The 17892-nt window shown below is 36.5% G+C and overlaps 1 protein-coding gene across 1 annotated transcript in view; it reads left to right on the forward strand.

Annotated features, from left to right (window-relative positions):
• TRIO (trio Rho guanine nucleotide exchange factor) overlaps positions 1-17892 on the forward strand; it is a 249037-nt gene that overhangs the window by 89476 nt on the left and 141669 nt on the right. The window contains exons 7-9 of the mRNA XM_032710013.1: positions 3672-3863; positions 7049-7180; positions 11242-11472. Coding sequence (XP_032565904.1) covers positions 3672-3863; positions 7049-7180; positions 11242-11472 — 555 coding nt within the window. The remainder of the gene's footprint in view (positions 1-3671; positions 3864-7048; positions 7181-11241; positions 11473-17892) is intronic.

Genomic DNA, 17892 nt, shown 5'->3' on the forward strand with positions numbered 1-17892 from the left:
TACTTCACTTTTGGTACTTACTGGGAGTGCTGAACTTCGGATTTTTAAAGAAATTGCTCTGATTCAGTTGGTCCTATTAGAGAACTAGGTCCAGTTTAGAGCCTCATCCTTAATGTTGTAATGGGAAACATCTACATGAAAATGACATGGCTGTAAGGAGAGGTTGAAGGCATGGGTGTTTACTATGAGTAAGTGAAAGTAAGTGAAAAGTACAGCAGGAAAGAAAGTAGTGTTGACATTGGACTATACAGTCTTGCAGTAACGTTCCCCAGGTCCACCATAAAAAATGTAGGAAAGAGATGATAAATTTGAAGAAATTGAGTGAAATTATATTTCACTTGTTCCAATGCTAATAGTAATGGTTAAATGGTTTCCTGAGAATATTTAGAGGATCCTTGTAGTTGAAGAACAGGTTAAACACTTTCCTTACTTGTAATCTTGCATTGCTGAGTTTGGTTTTTTTTTCAAGGGAATAGATCAGGTTATACCTTTAGTTGTTCTGCAGCCCTCATTGTTAAAGTTTGGATTCCAAAACTGAAAGTGTTACTGTTGCTTCAAGAATGAGTCTAGAAGAGTTGTTAGAGAACATTTAAATCATTAAAGCAGCTGTTAATTCATACATTAATGCTACACTGTGTTTTGATGGCCATTTGTGTGTGAAGTGGCAGATGATTTGAAAATTCCATTGCTAAATTATTTCTATCATAGTCAAATAGCTCCAACTCACTACAGTCTATATAGAGATGCCAATTATGATGCTTATGGACTGTATCACTGAGGCGATGACATTTAAAACTGAATGCTTAATAGTTTCTGTGTCAGAAAACTGCTATTTGAAATCTTGAAGCTAAATAAACATTTTCTAAATGTGTCTGGGAAAATCAGGAAATAAAGTAGAACCTTCAGGTCACCTGCCAGGTTTATTTTGTATCGAGTGTGATAGAAGTTCAGTTAAGCTGGTAGGCTGTCACCTGTGCTTTTTGCCTGTGTACTTGCCTTTCAGGCATGCACCAAAGAATGACAGAGTGCACTACAGCTTGTGTTGAGCTACTAATCTGTGTTGCCTGCTCAGCAATACTTGTTTTATACGTATTCTCCCTTTAGAGAATAGTTCTGCAATGAGGAGCTTTCCAGATGTTGTGTCTTTTCAGCTTCTGGCTGAAGAGCATTTTGAGAGAAAATCATCATACTAAGTACATTTGTGTACTTACTAAACACACTGTAATGCAATAACTTGAATTGTTCCCTTTTTAGTCTTGTTACAATAGTCACGTTTGTAAGACAGTGGAAAAATCACAGAATCACAGAATATGCCAAGGGACCCACAAGGATCATCGAGTCCAACCCTTAGCCCTGTGCAGGACCATTCCCAAGAGTGCCTATGCCTACCATGTGCCTACCACATGCATACCACATGCCTGAGAATATCATCCAAACACTTCTTGAACTCTGTCAGGCTTGGTGCTGTGACTGCTTCCCTGGGGAGCCTGTTCCAGTACTCAGCCACCCTCTGGGTGAAGAAACTTTTTCTAATATTCAACCTAAACCTTTCCTGACACAACTTCAGGCCATTCTCTGAGGTTCTGTCACTGGGCACCACAGAGATCAAGCAATGCAGTATCACTTCAGCCTTTCACTTTTTAGACAGTGGATACACATTTAGAAGCTTTGGGTGCTTCATGCATATTCACATGATGTAAATGACATCACTAAATAAATCTTTAGCAGTTATTACCTCTTAGCTTTTGCTTTCCTAACTAAAACCAGGATGTAAATCCCTACAGTGAATATGATATCAGTCCCTGGGGAATGAGCAACAGCATAGTTGTAGCAGTGTTTCTCATCTCTTAAGCAGTGTGCAAAATATGGAGTTGTCATATAATAATGACAGTGGACTTGCCTGTCCTTGTAGGAAATTGAACAAAATTTGTTAACCTTGAAGGATCAACTGAAGACAGTCTTAACTGTAGCAAGATGCTATTGGAGATTCTTTTCCTTCTTAACTAAGTCTGTCTCTTTTGGGTCATTGCATTTTAAAATACCATCACTTAAAACTTTAGTAGATATATCACATAGTGAGGGAAAAAGTTTAGATTATTGTTAGTTGGTTTTTGTTTGTTCTTTTTTGAGGGATGGAATGTGGTGTACATAGCTTGGAAAGTGTTCAATTGTCAGCATATTAACTCATATTCCTACTGCTACAGGGGGTATTCTTCCACACTTGTGAAGCCAGATTGCCATGGGAAAATGAATGCATGGTAACCACAGCTCAGTTTTAATTTGTTTTGCTTCACATGTACAGTACCACGTCCTTCATTTTTAACTGGTGTTTCAGAATTATAAAAATTTCTTTTATTATGGTACAGAAATAGTTCAAATGACAGTCTATGGTTGCCTTTATTCTTTTCTCTTTTGGCACTTGGTTGTTTTTTTTTTTTCACAACTGTAAAGACCATTTAAGGGCTTTCTGGATTCATTTAGCAGTCTTGTATTTATGCTGCATACACTAAAATAGGCCTAAATGCTCTCCAGTCTTTTAAAATTTGTTAGAAATAGCAGATTTATATTCTTCCAGTTGTTCGACCCTGATTAAAAGGAGAGCAGAGATGTGTGGGATAACCTAAAAAATGGAAAGCAAATATTGTGCAGAAAGGAAAAACAGCCAACATGACACTGCTGTACTCAGTTTATTAGGTGGACCAGGTGAGGTGTAGGCTGTGTCAGATCTGCTCCTGACACAGAGTTTACAATTAATAGAGACCTGTGCTAATTACCACTCAGATGAGACTGGACAGTGAAACCTGGTAGAACTGCAACACTTGCTCCATCCACTCAGTGTCAGGCTCTGGGTAGTGGCTGGATGCCAGCAGGTAGTGGTTCCACCTGAGATGCTCAGTGTCTACGTGGTTGGACTTAGATGACCTCCACCTCAACAATTCTGTGATTCTAAGAACTTCATTCTAAGTGTCTGGGAGTCTGCCCAGTTGAAAGTGTCAGCTCAGTGTTATATACATGTAGCTCTGAAAGGGCTACTCAGAAACATTTTGGTGGTAAAGTTGTTCTTGTTGCTGGCTTTGCAGGAATAAGAAACTGTTGATTGAAAATTAGAATGACTAAGAGCCATCAGTGAGTAATGCCAGGATGCTAGAGAATACTTATGATTTTGGACCTTATTTGTCTAATTTTCAGTGCTAGCTCGGAGGAAAATGTAGTTACTTTAAAAGTGACTTTCACAAGTTGATGTAAAGGTTTGTAGAGTGATTATGCACATGCTGATACTGTGGATAGATCAGGTAGTTACTAATTATACTTTGATTCTCCTATATTGTGTGTGTCTGAATGTCTTGTTGACTTAAATATCCATTAACATTTTTGTTGAGACTGTTGTAAAACATGGTTAACTCTTCCTCTTCATTGTAATAATGTGTCTTCAAATAATATGCATTTGCTTAAGCTGACTGTTAATGTGACTTTTAGACTGATTATTTCAAGTCATCTTTCTCACTCATTATGTTATACACCTAGATTCCAAAGTTTGGCATGTACAAACGTGGCAAATAAAACCAGTCTATTAAGTAGTACTGTAATAAAGTAGATTTTTTTAGAAGTATACCTCTTTATTTCAGTGGTCTGCTAACTTCCACTAATTTTTCCCCCCTTCTTCTCCACAGAATGTGTATGTAAACATAAGCCGCATAATGTCAGTAGCAAATCGTCTGATCGAGTCTGGCCATTATGCTTCCCAACAAATAAAACAGATTGCTAGTCAGTTGGAGCAAGAGTGGAAGGCATTTGCTGCAGCCTTGGATGAACGTAGCACGTTACTGGATATGTCCTCCATCTTCCATCAGAAGGCTGAACAGGTTAGTGAATGGAGAGGGCACCAACAAAAGTTTATGTGCTGGACGGGTTAGTTGTACTGTTTGCTTTTGATTTGGTTAACTGTACAAGAAAGTGATTGAAAAGGTTGGTAAGAAAGCCAGAACATTTATTTCTGCTAATTTCCGTTGATAACCAAACAAAAACTTGTTCTCCTCAGTTTAGCCCACAGCCTTTAAATTCTCCACAAAATGCTTTGCCCATATCAATGCAAGATAATGCAACCAATCTCTGTCAATCAAAATGAAGTGGACAGAAATGCTTAACTGTATAAAGCTTTTAATATTGATATAATGCCTTTCCTACATCTAGAAATCATGACCTGTTCTATTGTCCTCACCACTCCACCCCAATCAGTCCTTGGAGTGTTAGGATTTAACTTACAGTAATTGCTTATAAAAAACTAAGTTGAACTGGCCTGAAAGTTGAGAACTTAATTAACTATCTGAATCTGAAATTGTGGTGGGTGATGTTTACTTAGTATTTCATGAGAGATTCCTCATATATTAAAAAAAAAATTACCTTTAGGCCTATACCAATTATTTTAATTAAGTCATTAACCATATGTAACTGCCAGAGAAGAGGTATATGTAGGGGAAGTAGGAATAAATATCCCCAAGTTAATAGTCTTGATGGTGAAAGCGTATTTTGCCCTCAAGGGAATTCAGTTCTGAAGGAGTTGCTATGTGTGCGCAGTTGAGTCACCCGTTGATATTGCAGACTGTCTGCTCTGTACATCCCTGGTGTATTTGGAGAGCAGAGGTTCTTGGATGGTTATGGCTGATTGAAACTCTGATGTGCTGTATGTAGATACTTTTCTTTCCATTTGCCTTGCTAAATTATATCCAAGAAAAAGTCTCATGTCTGATATAACTTTAATTTGAAGTCAATGAAGGAAGCACTTGGGAGTTGAAAATTTCAGAAATGGATAGGCGGTGCAGTTTATTTTAAGTTTTTTACCTGATTTCCACTACACAGAAATTTAACTTAATAAATATCTAGACACTAGAAATATGAATGTATTAAGATGCAAATACACATTGCTTTTTGTTATGGTTAGTGGTGACATTAGTTTAATGCCTTTAGACAGACTAAGGTAAAGTGTATAAACTGATGCCACTATAATAAGTACTTTTGGCAGAAAAGCTACATGAAAATGAGATGAAGGAATTGTTTTCTTGTAGAAAAGTCACCAATCAGCTTGAAGCATTTGGTAGACATCGTGTGGTACCTTATCATTATTGATGCTTTTCTAATTACTTGGATCATTCAGGTTTACCTTTAAGCTCTGTCAGCCATACGTGTAGGAGAAAGATGAATGAAATGTTAAGGATAGGTATATCCTGACTCAAATGCTATCCTTTTTCATTAAAAAAGAAATAAAACTATGCTCATCAGAAGTCAGGGGACTAAATTTTGTGGGATTGTGTGCTGGGCAACTGTAGTAAGGGTTGGTGTAAACTTCTTTACCACTAATATAAGTGTAAACAAGAGAAAAGATAAGAATGAGGGAAATAGTGCAGCATGTGCTGGGATTAATTTACTTTTAATTGCTCCTTCTGCGGTTTTCATTTTATGATTAACTGTGATGGATTGTCCTAGTTGCTTTGTAAGATACCTGGCTGTGATATATTAGCTGTTAAGTTAACAGTGGAGCGTGAGTTCAAGGTAAGAGGGTTTGGAATGTGAGGAATGACTCCTTTAGAGACTGGTGGTGCTTGACCTACATAGAAAGATTAAAAAGTAAGCAACCCAAGAAATAACACACCGTTCTTGAATGCCTGTGTTCTCTTGCAAGTGGCAGGTAAGTGTTGCTGCCTACTGTCAGACGCAGTGAAGACTGCACCCAACTTTCAGTGCGGGCTAACTAGTGCCAGAGATGTAACTCTGTGGTCCCCCATGGAGCTTCTGTTAGTGTTCAGTGCTTAACATCAGAGATTTTTTTAAGCTGGCCCTTGGTGAAATGAGAATTAAATAAGTCTCTTACAGCTAAGTACTCTATCACCCTTCTGCCCAGCTTTGAAACAATAGTATAGTACCAGAAATGATCTGCTTTTTCCTCAAAATACTCATGTGCTCCAAGAATTAAAATATGTGTGATGAGACAAATGGCTTGGTCTCTTAAAACTTTTGAGTCTTGAACTTGACATAAATAGAGGACAAATTTACTTTAAAGAGATCATATGCTTGGCTGTACTAGGTTTAACAACTATGAAAACTCCTAGAAAAACAGGTTCTTTTCTTCTCTTTCCTTTCCTAGCATAACAGGGTTATAAAATTCATGCCCCCTAGCTGTGAAAAATAAGTTTGCGGAACTCATGCATGTATGTCTGTCAAGACGACTTAAACTTCAGGGATAACTTAAATTGTCTACATAAGAGATTTCTATAGCAGTATCCTCAATTTCCCCTGAAAGGCTTGTTATGCTGACATAGCTGTATGCTCAAAGTTCAGTGTTAGTCCTAAGAGACCCCCACTGAAGTTGTAAATCCCTTACACACTTGCTTCTGTAGTAGCTTGCCAAATGGATTTAGTGCTTCTTTGCATGTAGAAGTTAGGGCTTTGGAGACAGAGGTGTGAATTTGCTGTGCCCTGGCCTCCTTGATAACTCTTTCCAGCAAAAGACAACTATGGGGTGTTTCAGTGAACGGTTCACCAGTAATTCTTTGTCTGCATGTGCACACGCGTACAAAGTAACGTGGTTTTCTCTGAAGATTAAAAAGGGTGAGGTGATAAACCTCATGATCCCATGAGGTTTTACCTGCTTGTGAAGACAAGACCTTAATTGGCTTTCATGTGTCTGAAGTGGTAGGTGCAGGGTGAAGCAAACTTTTTCGTAGCTGCAAAATCAAGAAAAAGAGCAAGAGTAAAACTGAAGCATCAGTATTGCCAACAGTTAAATCAGTTCTGAAGGCTACCAATGTACAGTTAAGCCTGCCTGCCTCTAAACAGCTCAAAGAGTTTCAGATACCTAAAAGCACAAGTATACTCAGACTTGAATATTTCTTTCTATTCTGATATAAACTTAATCTTAACTGTTTCAGAGACAAATACCATAAGGATTTTTCAGTGGCTGTTGCACAGATGCCTGTCCTTTTGAATATTACCAACACGTGTGTACTCACTGGTAGAACTCAAAATCAAGCAGAATGTTTTTTCTCTCTTGCAGTACATGAGCAATGTGGACTCATGGTGTAAAGCCTGTGGTGAGGTGGAGCTTCCCTCAGAACTGCAAGACTTAGAAGATGCTATCCATCATCATCAAGGGATATATGAACATATTACCTTGGCTTACTCTGAGGTAAGTATCTTGTTTGTTTCCTTAGGTAAAATTGTGTCATGTTAAGTTTGGATCATGAATTGGCATCTCTTGTTGCATAGTGCATTAATTGGAAACTCAGGTACTAGGCTTCTTTTTAAATTTAGTATACTGGATTTTACTACTATTATTCAAAAATGAAGTGCTAAATCTTCCCCATAATCTTCTGAAAGAAATTTAAAAGGCAAGGTGGAACCATACGTGGTACAAACAACCTATGCAGTGTACTCAGTATGTTTTAATTTACATTCACATATTACTACCTCTTAATAGCAGTCTGATACTATCATCTAAATACTTACTTGAAGGGAACTTAGCTGGGTATTCTTTGGGAAAGTATTCCGTTGGCATGGATTGCTCTAAATGTGTTTTGTTGAAAATCCATTGCTGAAATTGCCTCACGGAAAAGGCTTAACCATCAAAGGACTTGTCACTTGACAAGCCAGAAGGTAATACACTTAGTTTCATCAACCTCAAAGACACATAAATGAGCCAGCATGCCTGTGTAGTCATCATTTGTAAGACTAGTGTATCCTGTGCTGCTGCTGTAATCTTGGATTCAGCACACAATGGAATCATATTTGTCAGTATTTCTAATGATTGCATTTACAACTTAAGATGAAATGCTTTTTCTGAAGATGGCCTAGAAAGCGATGACTATCTATTTTTTTTGTCCTCAAATCTAGAGTTTTCTTTTGTGAAAAGAGAAAGTTTAAGTTTTCTTAGCTGAAATTAGAAATCAAATGGGTATTCACTTCACTATTACGTAACAGGTATTTTCTGCATTTCCTGCTTTACTTATCTTTCTTTCTTTTGCCAGGTTGTTCTCATCGTAAAGTAAAATTGTTTTTGCTATTAAATCAGACTGATGTTAGTGTGGATTAAATGCAGTAGTTTCTGTACTCATAAAATTATGCATTTGGTTAAATCTTGTTAAAAGTGGTCAGTGGACTCGAGGTAGCTTAGGCCACAGCTTGCACCTTCCTTTAAAAGGAGGTCACATGGATTTGAATTAACGGTTGTGACTTATACATTACATTAAAGATACAGCTACTTTGTGATGAACCAGCTTTATTATAGGAAGCTGAATTCTAAGTCTGGTTACATTTCATTCAGTAGTAAAGGAAGATAAGATTAGTGCTGATGATCAGTGCTATTGTTAGTGTATCAAAACTGGGTTTTTTTGAATACCTGCCATTTTGGGGCCTGCATATAAACTTTATGACCATGAGTCAGATGTCCAGAGTTCACATGAGTTCTTGTTCTTCTGTGTAAAATACACATCGATATCCCTCTTCTTGATTTACGCCACCGTGCTGTGTCAGCTCATCTAATGACATACTGAAGCATACCTTTGGTGATAATACTTGTGATATTACTACATGTAAGTGTTGTAACTCATTCTTGAGAGTATATTTTGTAGTAAGGTTTCTTTTCTTCATTATAACCTTTCGTCATTGGAAGGGTCCCTTTCTAAAACAAGAGATAGGGAAATAGCACATTTGTAATAGATTTATGTGAAGAGAGGCAAGCTGGAGTGCATGCTCCATGAGAGTGCAACAAGGAATAGGAAGGCTAGATCTCTCTAGAATAATTATTATAAAGTACTCAGGTTAAAATAGTGGCATTTTTTCTACTTGGTTCTATTTGTTTTGGGTTGGTTTTATGTGTTTGGTTTTTTTTTCATCAGGAATGTGATTGGATGAGCCTACTGTTAAGTGTAAATAACTACTGAGGATTAGCATGTTAAATACTGTTTGCTTGCTGGTGATGCCTTATGAAAATAAATTAGACAGGTAGATTATAGGATTGCTCTGGCAAATACCCTGAAATTTTATTTAGGATTTTAAAGGTGTAGCTTTTCACTTTGGCATAGCTAGAAATTTTAACAAATTTTTCATTATAACTGCTCAAAAAAAAAAAAAAGGCAAGCTTTAAGTGTCTTTCTTCTGAGTTCTGGTCATTACTTTTTGCCGTCTGGTAGAACAATAGCTTTAGCAGAAGTAATAATTGTATGTTTATGTACAAGTTGTGCTCCTTCTCTGGGCAGGTGGTTTTATTTTGTGTTTTTTAAACATGCATTCCTTTTTGAAGATTGATGGAGGTGTCTTTCTGTGTCAAGATATTACACCACTATTGCTTATCATTATTAGATGTATGACTTCATTTCTATTACAGTACAGAGCTCCTTTCATTTTATGATGAATGAACACTGGGGTAAGAGAGAGAGGAACACTACGGAAATTATAACACTTTGTCATTCATTTTAGATTATAGTGTCTTGACAACATGACTTGGTTGCAAAGTAGAAGACAGTAATTTTAAGGAAGTAGAGGCTTTTAAGACTAGACAGTCTGATTTTACTGAGGGTAATTACTGTATATTACTAATAAAGAAACTTACTAGCTTACAAGCTGAGATAACTGGTGTGCCTGAAACTCCAACAGCTGTGCCTTAAATGAAGTTATATGTATAGATAAGGTTATACATCTCACTGAAATCTTAAGGTAGTCACACTCTGGGAAGGAAGAAAACTTTATTAACTCCAGAAGAAAAACTGTGCGTGGTCATTTGTTTGTAAAGCTAATAAACTAATCAGATCGAGACCATTACAATTTTTTTTTTCACCTGAATTTCAGGGAATCTGGATAGATAATTGAAGTCGATTATCTTGAAATATTTGAAAGACTTACTAGATGATTCTTTTGGATACAAAAAGGAAAAATATTATTATAACTACTACTATGGACTATGCATTTTTTCATCCTAACTTGATTTTACAGGGGCTACTTTTCACTAGTGAGCTTCACTTTCTCTGTTGATACTTATTACTAAAATGAAAAAGCTTAAATTCGAACTGAGAAAAAAATAAGCTCCATTGTAATCTAATTATTAGAAAAGAATGTTCATTTGGTTCTGTTTGACTACTAAATAGCAAATTTAAAATGTGCCTAGATTCAGTAAAAAATTACTGAAAGTAGCCACTGGGGAAAGGCCTTGTCAAATTTGCTATTTCTGACATTATGTTGATTTGATGGATTCAGACTATTGTTTACACTCCAGTCTTGTGGTTTCAGATGATTTTTTTCCTGCCTGATGAGCTATGTGAAAAGTTCTTTACAGGTAGCTGAATGATACTGAATTACAACAGTTCTCTGAGCTTCATGCTAAAAGTGACAGAACAGTTGAACACCAATGAAAAGTGCTTTCAACACTGAATGGTAACAGGGACCAGATAAGATAGGATTATTGCTTTTTAATTACCATACAAGGTAAATCTTAATATTTCTACTGTGGTTTAAATCAGAGAAGATGACAATTAGAAATGACTAATGTTTCTAGTCAGTATCAGTTGTTAAACACATTTTGGAAAAGAGTATCTTTCTGTGCTGCGTGGAAAGATTTTAAGTGATTTAATTAAGTTTGCTGTAACAACAGTTGGCAGTTGGCTTACCAGTAACAGTAATAATTTAGAAGTTGTAAATTGTGCCAGATAGAATCATGTCCTAAGTTTTATATCTGTTAGTTTAAATGTATTCATCAAATGATTATTAACCTACAGGTAGTAATGTCCCTGTTCACCTTTACAGCAAATGAAAAGAGAGATGCTTCTGGAATGATAATTCTGAACAAATGCTTAATTTTAGGTATTTTGTTGACTAGAGAAAGAGTTGAATATTCTAAATTAGACTTGACTTGTTTAAAAAATACAACAACAAAAAACCCCAAAGCAAACAAAGAAAAAATCCCCAACGCTTTAAAGGAAAGATATTATCTTAAGATAATGAGAAATGGAAAGACAGGCTGTTATTTAGAAGAGTGCTACTTCCTAAAGTTATCTTACAGAGAAGGAGAATATAATTATTTTTTTTTTCTATAACAGCCGCATGTCATAATCATGTCTGTAATAAAACCCAAATCTTCATCACTGTTCCTTGAATTCTTAAAGACATCTAAAATGGGGAGAGGGGGTGGGGGAACAAAATAGTAGCCTAACAAGCTTTTGGCAAGACAAGTAATTCTTCATTGTTTTTGGTGGTCAGGTGAGCCAAGATGGGAAGTCACTCCTTGACAAACTCCAGAGACCTTTGACTCCTGGGAGTTCCGATTCCCTCACTGCTTCTGCCAACTACTCAAAAGCAGTTCATCATGTTCTGGATGTCATCCATGAAGTACTGCACCACCAGCGCCAACTGGAAAATATCTGGCAGCATCGAAAGGTCCGCTTGCACCAACGGCTTCAGCTGTGCGTTTTTCAACAGGATGTTCAACAAGTAGGTTTTATTTCATGTTGTCTAAATGCCTTTGTATTCTATCAGCCTGTGATTCCAAGCTGATTGCATTACAGGTGAGTTTTGACTGCTAAACCCTGTGTTCTTTCATTCAGCAGTTGAATAGTTGAATGGAATTGACTGACTGATACCAAGTCCTGTGTGTTATCAGAGGGTTTTGGCTGGTATGGATAGTAATCATATTTGTAAGTTAGCCCTACTTCATTTTTTTCTGGTTTTAAATTAATTTATTTACTTTGAGTCAGATATGATGAGAAAGACTTTTAGTCTTTCTATTTAGCTATTCTGAGATTGTACTGGAAGCTGACATTCACATTCTAGGTAAGATTCTGGACTTGAAGTGCCAAAAAGACTTGTAGGAGTAGTATGCAAAAAATTAAAAGTGCTATTCTGTAAAATTTTTAGTTTCAGATCCTCAGTGGTACGTAATTGGCTTAATCATGTTTCTTTAAAACCCAAGAGTAGGTATATAAGGAGTTGTAAAAGTTACAGATGAGATTACTTTCTGGTAATAGCACTGTTCTTGAATTAATGGCTATTAGCTGGTATATTTTTATCATTATGACAACATCCATAAAATTTAGTAGTTATGTACAGGCATTAGTATCTTTGACATTGTTTAGAATTTCTTGGTTGATGGATTTTTAATAAACATAAAATAGTGGCCTTGGGCTACAATTGACAGAGACATTAGTAATTTATTCTTTAATAACTCATCTTCATGAAAAGTAAAGATGGCCAGTATTTGCTGATTGTGATCTTTCATTTGAGCATAAAAGTGTTCACAAATCAGGAACTTCCTAGTGGGGTTTTTAGATAGCCAGTTATACATTCTGGTTAAACTAATCTTTTTTCTTCTTCTGTACTTAGCTGGTTCAAGAAGATACTGGATGTGAGCAGTTGGGAGTGAAATAACTGGCTTTCATAATTTACAGTAGTTGAAAGAGATAATTTAGGCAGATGGTGGGGAGAGTGAGCAATCTTGTTAGCTCAACTTTCTTCTATATGTGGTGACTCTCTTTTTATGTAATTAAACAACATAAATACTTAAGCAGTAAATTAAGTACAATTTTTAAAATTTTATTACTTATTTTTTTGTCTGAAAAGAGGCATATATTGAAAGACAGGCTGTTATTAAAATTCTCAACACTCAGATGTGGCAAAGGATGCAGAAAGGCCTGAAAAATGTTAGCTGACAAAAGAAGTAGGAGAAAGTAGAGTCAATGTTATGAATTATCAGGAAGGGCTTAGAGAACCAAACTGAAAACTCCGTTATGCCGTTGTAAAAATTCTTGAGGCTCTTCATCAAGATAACAACATAAGTAGTAACTAGTCAGGAGAGTCAGTGCTGGTACTTGCATGAGTTGTCATTGAAGGGCCAACTCAAAATATTCTGTGATCCTGTGATGAGCACAGTCCGCAAATGAATCACCTCTGAAACTCAAAAGGCTTCATAAGGAATCTTCAGAAAATGAAATTAACACAGTAGTTTGCTTCTCACAGAGAAAAATGTAGGTCTTCTCAGTAGTCTAGTGCCACCAAGTGTGGATTGGGTGGTGAAACTTTGTCCTTTAGTTTGAATTCAGTTCAAGTAGGGCCTACTTAGCCAGTCTAGGCCAGGTGATCTCCTGAGGTAATTTGCCAGGTGCATAATTCAAGTTTCAGGCCTGTAGGCCGGGCTGCAGGCAGTTTGTTCCCTGGGGAAAGGTGTTCATTAAATGCTGCAGATTGTCTTGTTGTGCTGTTCCTAGTCTTTGCCTTTATTATCTTGGGAGTAATAAAATGCTTGCAGGAAGGAACAGAAAATGAAAATTTCCAAAGTCAGTGTGGAGGAGTTAGCTCTCAGACTGCTTTGTTCTTTGAAACTGGCAAATAACCCTTCATTAGCCTCAAGTTATTGTACAGTCACCACCATGTTCTTCAGCAAGAAGCTGGATTTTCCTTTTCAGTATGAGACCCGTCAGCCTTTGGAATGGATGCATTTAAGATCAAGTAGTCACAGATTTGAAAACAACAAAGTAGACAGCTTTACCTGTTTTTGTAACTTCCAGTATCAAAAATGTGTTATCCAAATCATGCATGTGGATTGTAAGTATACGAGAAGTTTTCACTATGAATCAGGTGGCTCAAGAAGGTTGATCCATCTCAACTTATTATTCAGTACATGCCTTACCTACTGGTTGGAGAAATATGTTTATTCCTGTTTGTGCCTGTGGTTCCTTTATATGCTTTGCAAGGCAGATATTGCATTAAGATAGCAAGATATCCTCTTGACAATTTGAAGTTGCGACCTTTTGTTCTGGTGCACATCTTTATCAACCACATGAAATTTTGAACTAGATATGTACAGAGATGCAGCCCTTACTTGCCATGGTTCTAAGCCCTTCCCTTAATATCCAGTAATTATCACTGCCAGAGATTGGGTTCTCCTTTGGTTTATCCCTGTAGTGACTGTTAACTTCTGAAGTGGTGCATAAGGAACTTTAGCTCCTTGTTATGTTGCTTTAACTTAACTTTACAGATACTGGTGTATTTTAGGCACTGCCTTATGAATCACAATGTCAATTTTGCTTAATGTTCCCTTTCATAATACAGCTTTTCATACTTGGATTTCAGTGCAGGTCAGTCTGTAAGACGATGGCAATTCAACATCTGTAGCAGATAAATTAATCCAATAGCCACAGCAGATATCTTAAAGATAACAGGCAAGCAAATAAGGATATTTCCATGGAATAGCCTTGCTTTGACAGATTGTAGCTCTCTCAGCTTTCAAAATTCATCAGGGGAAAAAAGCAATCTTGAATAATAAGGATGCTTTTTTTCTGGCAAAACAAAACCAAAACAACCTTATCAGATCATCTTAATTTGTCTGAGAAATGTTAGCTTTTCAATTGAATAATCATTAACACCATTCAGTACATGAAATTACTCTGCTTTGAGGTGTTAGTTAAATTTATATCTGAGACACTTCTGGAATGGTTTATGTGGAGCTCCAAAGCAGTTTTCTAAAATACTTTAGTTTTTGTTTGCACATTCTCTCAGGCTTCCTGGTCTTTGTTCAAACTTTAAAAAATTCAATTAATATTGATTTAGAAACTAACATAAAAACTTTTTTAAATTATTGTCAATAAAGTTATATATGGCGGGGATTTTTTTCATGTCAAACTAAGGGGGCTCTTTTCCACTGTTTATAGTTAAATTGCACATAGTGGCAAGCAACCAAGTGCGTTGTAAGTGAATCTATAACTGTCCTTTAGTGTGAGTCTGATTTCCTCCTCCTCCCTCTGCTGGCGTTGTTTTCCGCTGGATTAATGAAATAAATCAGTTTATGGAAGTGTGAAGTGAGTGACAGAGCTGAGTTGGAAAAGGGAATTTGCTGTGTTGAGCTGGTACTTGACATTGTGTTACTTCTACCTTAGAAAACTCATTGAGTTTTTTTTCTTCTATCTTGCATGTTCTTGTATTCGGTGAAACTGTTTCCAGTAGAGCTGTCCAAATCAACAAAAGCATTGTAGTGCTATCTGCATACGCCATCCACTAATGTCTTGAAATAAGTAGTAAGGAAAGTAGCATATGAAATAATAAAAAATAATAGAGAAGATGTGAGTTACAGCAAATTCGAAATGTGAAAACCTATGACCATCTTAAGCTGAATGGAATTCTGAATTTGCCCCTAGATAGCAGAAACATGCCTGGAGATGTTGTAGTTTCTGGTTAGTTTGTATATTAACACCAAAAAAGAGGGTGTTAATTTACATTTTTCTGAAAATTCTGGCCACTGGCTGTTGCACTCAGTTGTTTAATGTAGCCTTCTAATATAAAGCATGCTAGTAAAAGTATAATTTCATACTTAAGTGTTAACAAGAGTTACCAAGTGGATAATAGAGCCAGCCTTTTACCTAAGTAAAGGAGCTGGCTCTGATGCTGATATGAAGCAGTAAAGTAGACTTGGAACAGCAACATGGAGTTCTGTACTTGTAGGCCATGAAAGGTCAAAATTGAATGTAAAGATAATGTTTCTGGTAGAGTGATACTGCTGACACTCGTATGATCAATGTTTTGGTGCTTGAAAAACACTCCTGATGGCTTGCAAGCCAGAAATAAGTAAAACATACTGGTAGGAAGTTTGTTGGGATTTTTGTTTGTTTTCTTTTTGTTTGGTTGGTTTTCTCCCAAAACATACATTTATTGGTTCTTACTGACCTTGTGTGCCTTCTCTCTCCATTCTGGATAAATGTGCTGTTTCTTCTTCCTTGATCTGCCTGCCTCAGAGATAGGTTTTTGCTGTTACAGTCACTAGTTTCAGCCTTGACTAATGAAGGGTGGGCCATGAATGCTTGCTACTTGCTCAGCATCAACATGATTTCACTGTGTGATTCCCACGTGACTTTTGAAGGTGGTTCCAGTGTAAAATGGTTCTTTTGGGGAGAGAGTATTTCCACAGTCTAACTATCTGAAGATTAGAAATATGAAGGTTTCCATCTTCCCCTTCTGAATGTTATGTCAGCAGCAAGTAAGTGGTGGAGACCAGAAAAATGAGTGTGTGCAAAGTACGTAAAGGGGTGGGGGGTAAGGGCTGGATAATAATGTGGGAAAGACTGGTGAAAATGAGCGTGCTGGATCTGCAAAAGATCAGATTTATTTCTACAAGCAACATACATAAAACACTTATTTTACAGGCATGAGCAATGATTTTGTCAAAATGAAGCTATGTTTCCATAGTAGTTTCTTTTATATTCAGTTTGATGCTAGAAAAATATGCGTTTTTCTAGATCCTGTATTGGGCATAAGGATGGTTCTGCTGAGACTGCAGTTGGAGCTTAATTGCATAATTAAAACAACTTGCTGCAGTGGAGGATGATATTATTCACCCTTTCACTGAAAAGTGTTGAGCCTCTTAAACTCCTATGTATTGCTTAGTACCAGACTGAATTCAATTTGCTTTTAGTTTAGTAGAAGAGTCCTTAGTGGGTCAGTATGATGGTTTCTATAATGCGTATTTCTTCCAGGAAGAGGAAGAAAATGCATAAGTTAAGGTTGCTAAATGGCTAATATCAGTGCCAACTAATTGTATCATGCTTTGGTTGAAGTGGTACGCAAAGCTCTCACTGCTGAGCAAGAGCATCCCGTGACTCTACCTTTACATGGTAAAATTCCCAGATAAAGAGGGCTTCCTCAGTTTTGTTAAGAATCAAGGTAAGAAGGCTGAGCATTAATAACACTTATATTCATCCTGGTTTCACTGAAAGCCAGCAATGTTTCTCTACATGAGTGGTTTATGTCATGATCTGTGTACTGGATTTCTATGACGATTTCTTCCTTGAGAAGTTACTGAGCATTATTTGGAGCAAAAATCATTCTCTCTGGGCTGTTTTCTGCTTTTCATCCCATGCTTTCTGGGACTGATTTTGCTGTTGATTTCATTTGTTAGCTTATAACTATTAGTAGTCTCCAGAATCTAGTCTAATTCTTTCATCCAAACATATCTCTTTTTAGCTCTTTTTATAATGAGAAAAGCAGAGTAGTCTCATGAAACTAGTCAAAAGTATTGGTAGTATAAACTTCACAGGTAACTGAGGCCATGTTTGGCTCCTCACTCTCTCTGATCAATACCTTCCTTTGAAAGAAGCAAATGAAAACTAGCAATGACCTAAAACACAATAAAATTCTTTTGGCAATACTTACTAGGAAAACAAATATTGCATAAGTTAAGTATGTAGATTTAATGAAGTGTTGGTGATTTGAAGTGGCTTATTTTGTGGTATTAGGGGATTGTTTATTGTTTTGAAGATGTCCACTAGGAGAGAGTTTGCAAACCAAAAAGGATTTGAACAGTCAAGATAAATAAGAAAATCATGTTTTCATTTTCTTGCTAAAGAAAGCATGAATGTTTTTATAGAAATAGTGTGTGGGATTACATGTGTGTTGAATGTAGTCATGAGTGATGTTGCAGAAGTGGTTCTCAAACCTGTTTGGAAGCAAAAAGGAAAAAAAAAGTCTTTATCTTTAGTTACACTAAGCATTAAATGCTTTCAGTACAAGAAAAGGGGGGAAAAACTTCACCCAACTTCAGGAATCAGAGTAAAGGACACTAGTAGATAAGAAGAGGGAAGATACAGGCTTTTGAAAGGTATATTCAAAACAAACTAAACTATTCATGTTTTTTTTAAAAAAAAAAGAACACCTAGCACGAATGTTCTACACCATTACATAAATACTGTATAAAAATGGTTAGCTGACTTAAGAAAACTGCTTATATGCAGTTGTCTTTAATTTTGAACATCATTCTTGGACCTCTGAGTATCTTCCAAAAAGTTAAATACCGTATGCATTCTAACTAATGAATTAAGATATGGCTAGGATGTATTAGTTTTGAGAGTGATCAGATGTTTTTGTTCATTC

Source organism: Chiroxiphia lanceolata, chromosome 1 (assembly GCF_009829145.1).
Source record: "Chiroxiphia lanceolata isolate bChiLan1 chromosome 1, bChiLan1.pri, whole genome shotgun sequence".
Lineage (NCBI taxonomy): Eukaryota > Metazoa > Chordata > Aves > Passeriformes > Pipridae > Chiroxiphia > Chiroxiphia lanceolata.